The sequence below is a fragment of the Rhodamnia argentea genome, chromosome 11, assembly GCF_020921035.1.
Source record: "Rhodamnia argentea isolate NSW1041297 chromosome 11, ASM2092103v1, whole genome shotgun sequence".
Taxonomy (NCBI): domain Eukaryota; kingdom Viridiplantae; phylum Streptophyta; class Magnoliopsida; order Myrtales; family Myrtaceae; genus Rhodamnia; species Rhodamnia argentea.
The window spans coordinates 13,083,639-13,090,549 of NC_063160.1; the positions used below are offsets into that span (position 1 = coordinate 13,083,639).

Below are 6,911 nucleotides of genomic sequence, written 5' to 3' on the forward strand. Positions count from 1 at the left end.
CCTAGTTTTGGCTTTTTCAAAAAAAATCCGGATGACCCGATGATATGAGGGTATTTCCCGGGGCTTACCTATTTGAAAAATGTTTTTGTAAATCCGCTTTCAAAAACACACTTTTCTGTTTTTTGTTTATATGTCATTGAAATGAATTAACCTTTCTGCATCATGTCTCGGGCATAGCATTCTTCATATTCATGATAAAAGCACATGTGATTCGGATTCGCCGGGCGACGATTCTTCGGACTCGGGCAGCGATAGTGACGATCCGAAAGGGATTGAGATCGAATGGAGTCGCCACGAGGAGTCAGAGCCATTGACAGCTGAACCGACGGTGACAGTGAATTTGGGTACTGAAGACAATATCCGAGAGACTAAAATCGGGGCGGGGTTACGGGAAGCAGAAGCCGCCAGATTGGTCAGCCTTCTTCAAGAGTTTCGGGATGTATTTGCCTGGTCGTACACCGACATGCCAGGATTGGATCCGGATATCGTGCAACATGCACTACCGACTAACCCGGATATACCGTCGAAGAAACAACGATTGAGAAGGACAAAGCCTGAGTTGTCTAAAAAGATTGAAGAGGAAGTAATGAAGCTTCTGAAAGTCGATTTCATTGAAGTCGCTCATTACCCGGATTGGATAGCGAATATCGTCCCGGTGATGAAGAAAGACGGGAGAGTCGGGGTGTGCGTTGACTACCGTGATCCGAATAAGGCTAGCCCCAAAGATGACTTCCCGCTCCCGCATATTGACGTGCTAGTTGACAATACGGCTGGGTTCGAACTTTTCTCCTTCATGGATGGTTTTTCGGGTTATAACCAGATTCGGATGAAAGAAGAAGACAGAAGCAAAACTTCCTTTATAACTCCATAGGGAACCTTTTGTTATAGAGTCATGCCTTTCGGCCCGAAAAATGCGGGTGCCACGTATCGAAGTATACGTCGATGACCTTGTTCCATAATATGATGCACAATGAAATCGAAGTATACGTCGATGACATGATTGCGAAGTCAAGATTAGGCGAGAACCATGTTGCAATTCTTCGCAAGCTATTCGAGCGCCTACGTAAATACCGATTACGTCTCAATCCCGCAAAGTGCGTATTTGGGGCAAGGTCCGGGAAATTATTGGGCTTCATGGTCGGTAGTAGGGGCATCGCGATTGATCCATCCAAGGTGAAAGCCATATGCGAGCTGCGACCCCCGTCTTCTGTGAAAGAAGTTCGCGGTTTGCTGGGGAGATTGAACTATGTGGCAAGATTTATATCTCGGTTGTCGGAGAGCGCCAAGCCATTTTTCAAACTTATCAAAAAGAATGCGAAGATTGTATGGGATATCGAATGTCAGACCGCTTTCTTGAAGATCCAGCATTATCCGACTCATTCTCCTGTTCTAGTTCCACCTATTCCCGGGGTACCTTTGATCCTTTATCCGACTATCTACAAGGAGTCTTTGGGAGCCGTATTGGTACGTAAAAGACCATCGGATGGAAAGGAATGCGCGATATACTATCTCAGCAAGAAATTCTCTGATTCTGAAGCTAATTACTCGGAGGTCGAGAAGACTTGCGTAGCTTTAGTTTGGGTATTACACGCATCGCGGCGGTATACCCTTCACCATCGGATCATGTTAACCACCGAATGTGATCCCATTAAGTATCTGCTGGAAAAACCGACGTTGGTTGGAAAATTGGCCAAGTGGCGGATTCTTATTTCCGAGTTCGATGTGCGGACCATGACACAGAAGTCGGTGAAAGGTCGAGCAATAGCAGATATGTTAGCAGAGAATGCTGCGGGATCACGCATCGAAGATGGGATAGATCCTCTCGATGATCGTGTTTTACCGATAACTACGAAAAAGTGGATCATGTATTTCGACGGGGCCGTTAACTTGTCCGGATCTGGCACGTGGGCGGTCCTTATCTCCCCAGATGGCCAACACTATCCAAGAGCCGCCAAGTTATTGTTTCCGTGCACCAATAACATCGTTGAATACGAGGCCCGCATTCTCGGACTACAGGCTGCCGTGGAGATGGAAATCCGGAGGCTGCAGGTTTATGGCGACTCTGCCCTCATTATCCTTCGGACAGAAGGCAAGTGGAAGACTCGTGACCCAAAGTTGATCCCATATCACGAGTTTACGGAAGATATAATCGAAGAGTTCGATGAGATAGCGTTCGAGTATCTTCCCAGAGCCCAGAACCGGTTCGCAGACGCGTTAGCTATCCTATCCTCGATGTTCCAAGTGACTGCAGATTCGGACATCGAGCCATTGAGAATCGAAATCTTGAAGCATTCTGCTTACTCCATGCTAATAGAAGAAGAGGTAGATGGAGAACCCCGGTATCAAGATATTAAAGTTTACCCGAGGACCGGAGAGTTTCCTGAAGGTAGTGAAGCAGGTGACAGGAAATATCCGATGAAACTGTCTTCAAAGTTTTTTCTCGGCGGCGATACGTTGTACAAGAGGTCATACGACTCCGTTCTCCCGAGGTGCGTGGATGCCAAGGAAGCCAATCGGTTGATGACCGAAATCCATGAGGGTGAATGTGGCCCCCATATGAATGGCCACCTGCCGAGTAAGAAGATCATGAGATTGGGATATTATTGGCTCACCTTGGAAGCCGATTGTATTCAGCATGTTCGTTCCCGCCATCGGTGTCGGGTCTATGGAGATAGAATCGCTGCTCCTCCCAATGAATTGCACCGGATGTCCGAGGCGTGGTCTTTCTCAATGTGGGGGATCGACGTCATAGGGCCAATTAATCCCAAAGCTTCAAACGGACATCGTTTTATACTTGTGGCAATTGACTACTTCTCAAAGTGGATTGAAGCGAGTTCATATGCCAATGTCACAGCGAAGAACGTGGCCGGGTTCTTGCGTCGAGATATCTTTGCCCGATATGGAGCGCCGGAGGCTATAATCACCGACAACGGTTCAAACCTTAACAACAAGGTGGTGGACGAGCTTCTTGGTGAGTTTCACATCCAGCATTTGAATTCTTCGCCTTACCGCCCGCAGATGAATGGTGCGGTAGAAGCGGCAAACAAGAATATCAAGAAGATTCTGTCCAAGACAGCATAGAATTATCGGGATTGGCATGAGAGGCTCCCCTATGCACCGATGGCATACCGGACGTCGATCCGCACTTCAACCGGGGCAACTCCTTTCTCGTTGGTATATGGTATGGAAGCGGTGCTACCGGTGGAAACGGAAATTCCATCACTCGGGATTCCGTCACAGTTGAAACTATCAGAAGCAGAGTGGATTCAACAGAGATATGAACGGTTGAATATGATCGACGAGAAAAGACTGCGGGCTATTTGTCACGGTCGGTGTTACCAGAAGCGTGTGGCAAATTCGTTCAACCGTAAAGTTCGTCCTCGGCTTTTCAAGATCGGTGACTTGGTGCTGAAGAAGAGATTGACATTTATACCGCACCTTGGAGGCAAGTTCACGCCAAACTATGAAGGGCCATATCTGATCAAGAAAGTCCTCCCTGGTGGCGCATTGATTTTAGCCGAGATGGATGGCCGTGTCGGGTCGAGCCCCGTAAATGCCGATATGGTGAAAAAGTATTTCCCATGAATAAAAGCAGAGGCTGTGATACCCTTTTTTCGTGTAGATCCGAGTCACTCTAATTGTAAACATCATGCATATCATGCATACATGCATATCATATCCGTGTTGCAGATTTAGGTGTGATACTCAACGAACCCGAGCCAAATAACTGGATTGACTTAATCTGGAGCGCTTTAGGTAAAGGAAACCGGCAAGTGACCGACGTCCGAAGCTGCATGGAAAGCCGTGCCCCGCTTCGGTGGGATCGCTTAAATAAAAGCGAAACCCCCATACGACGCCAACAGTGCCGTAACCTAGTGGTTGGGGAATGAAGGCGGTCCGGACGCGACCGGGGTTCGAACCCCGGCGATGGCATCCCAATGAGCCCCATTGTAAAAATGGGGGCGCTCCCTTGTAAATAAATAATAAAAAAAAGAAAGTAAAAAAAAATTTTTGCACTCGTTTAATTTTTTGCAATAATAAGAACTTTTTGCCCCTCTTTTATTTTTGCAAGAGGAGGAGAGCATTTTTCCGGGAATGAAATCGGGACGACCGGAGTAGCGAGGAACCGCATCGCGATCCATCTTGAGAAGTGCCCTTGCCACATCAATTACTACACTAATGCACCAAATTCTTTTGATAATTTCCAGGAATGGGACAGTTCGTAAAATCCCAAGATCCTCTGTTAGCACGGGATCCTCGAAGAGTGAACACAAAAGGTCAATTGGTCTTTGCAACCCAAGTAAGTATCCTTCTCCTAAAAATGTTTCGGGAAGCATAACTGTTCAAATGTTTCATCCCCAGTTGGATTATAATAAATGTTCAATTTGTAAATCATTAAAAAAAAAAAAACCCTCATCCTTAGTACGCTTGGAGTTCATGCTTCAGCTCATTCCAAAAAAAAAAAAAAAAAAAAAAAAAAAAAAAAAAAAAAGAAAAGGGCATTGACGTTCACTCAACTGGTGCGTCCATTCGTGCATACAGGCATCTTGCATTGAAATTTCCTGCAAGTTCATTTGATGAGATGATTTTACTAAATGAAGCGGAGGTATTGAGTTTGCCAGGTGAGAGTGCTTAAGACGAGTGGCAAACCCCACCTAAACACACTCCCGATACACTTTGAGATTGAGTGAAGTGAGAATAAGATTTGTGTCTTAGGATAGAGGATCCATTTGCAATGTATACATGGGTCGAAGTGACGAAAGGCAATTCCTTCTTTTCCCCATACACAATATATCCCTTGCTAGCCACTTTGAGCTTGAGAAAGGAAAAATTCAAAATACCCCTGTCAAGAACCACCCCACACCGGGGCAAATGCAGGAGATCGTAGTTGAAAATCAATTGGAGAAAAGGTAAGAAAGATTTAATTGTCTTCACTTGCGTTAACCTTTGTGTGCTAACTTCAGGTGAATCTTTATGGAGGCTCGAAGCGTCCCAAAATGAAGAAGAGCATTTCTTTCTCTACCCAAACACCAATATCCTTTGCTAGCCAAGTTGAGCCCGAAATCATTCATTTCTAAACCAAAGTGGTGATCATTTCCCCAAATTGGGGCAAAACATGTGATTGACCGGAAAATCGGTATCGATGTCAAATGTCTCAAGAGTCTAGGGAGCTCATGAAAATAGCAAAGAAGAGAAGAAAAGGAAAATAAAAATCAAAGGGCTAAAAAAGCAAAGTGCCTAGTAAAAGCAAGGCCAAAGCCCGGAGAGGAAAATGCCAAATGCGTAAAAGCATTGAGCTTACGTCGAACGGAAACAAATGCAGAAAATAGAGAAAAACTCTTTTCTTGCCAAGCAAAAACATACGGCTCATTGGACTCTCGAGGCAGGTTGTAATCCCCAGAGTCAGACGCTTTCCCCAAATGGAGCGAGATTGGTAAAGACACCAAGATGGTCACCAACTCATAAATGCCAAAAAAAAAAAAAAAAAAAAAAGTCATCGGAGCCTATAAGCCTTCCAAAACCGACATTACAACCCATCCGAAGACTCTTCCGATTGGAATGTTTCGAGTTGACATGAAGACTTTACAAAGAAGCTACCGCTTGAAGGAGTGGAGTCAATCATTTCTTGTCTTATCTTCCAGGTTCTTGACTTGTAAACCCGGTGAAGATAGTAATTTCAAATATTTCCCCAATGTGGCCTCAAAGCGGGAGAAACCCCTTGTGTAAGCCCATGACCAAGCCAACATTACGGTCCCCGAAAGACCTTTCGGATTGATCAATAATGTATGCATTGCGAATATGTCCGAAACCTTAGACATGAACATATTGCGATGTCTCGAGAGTATTTGTTCTAGAAACCTCCAAGTGAGCGATTGGGATCAACGGAATATTCCCCAACGAGAGTGTGTGAGAAGCCCTTTCGGACTAAGGATTTTAGCTCGGCACGCTCAATAAACCCCTTTTCATGAAGCGAAATTGTTGTTTTTCATGAACCAAAGTTTTCAAAAAAAAAAAAAAAAAATCTTCATTTTTGGGAACGAAGCTTCTCCCTTCAATCAATTTTCCCCATGGAGTCTAATAGTCAGCGATGTCATCTAATTGAGTGAGAAGTTTTCGGTATCACGTTGTGCCAAGTAGTTTCCCCAGCAAGTAGATGTAGCTCTATTTGCCCATGCATTTAATGTCATACGTGCATCATTCTAAAATTGCTTCGAAAGTCCTAAGTTGCATAGGGACCCGGCCCGAGCGATTCGGTTATTGGCGACAAGTTCCAAGCTATGAAGCGAACATATCACGGATGTTCATTGGCGGAGTTCCGATCGACATGCAAGCGCTAAGGTCGAGAACTTGTCCCGTGCAATCCAGAGAATGTACTCCAAAAGCCGAAGTTGAGTTTAGCCTCGAGTAGCACTCTCTCCCCATTAAAATTATTATTTGTCACCTAACCTTCTTTGGATAGGTAAGGTGAACTTTAGCTTCCCGAAGCCCGTTCCATAAACAAGTTCATCACTCTCAGTAAGCGATACAATGCTGAGGGGAATTGAGTCCTTTTAAAACAGCCTTTTCATGGGTCAAAGATCGTGAATCGTGACTTTTCAACAGCCTTTTCACGGGTCAAAGATCCCGAACCGTGACTTTTTAAAATAACCTTTTCACGAGTCAAAGACTCTGAACCGAGACCTTTCAATAGCCTTTTCACGAGTCAAAGACTCTGAACCGAGACTTTTTCAATCGCCTTTTCACGAGTCCAAGACTCTGAACCGTGACTTTTTCAAAATAGCCTTTTCGCGGGTCAGAATACCGTGAATTGTGACTTTTTCAATAGCCTTTTCGCGGGTCAGAATACCGTGAATCGTGACTTTTTCAATCGCTTTTTCACGGGTCAGAATACCGTGAACCGTGTCGTTCCC

At 44.9% G+C, this 6,911-nt stretch overlaps 1 protein-coding gene across 1 annotated transcript; it reads left to right on the forward strand.

The window, feature by feature from the left end:
- The first annotated feature begins 942 nt into the window (after positions 1-942).
- Positions 943-3,585, forward strand: LOC125312935. The gene is made up of 3 exons (XM_048273024.1): positions 943-2,575; positions 2,855-2,971; positions 3,191-3,585. The coding sequence occupies exons 1-3, from the start codon at positions 943-945 to the stop codon at positions 3,583-3,585; spliced, it is 2,145 nt and encodes a 714-aa protein (XP_048128981.1).
- Positions 3,586-6,911: the final 3,326 nt, after the last annotated feature.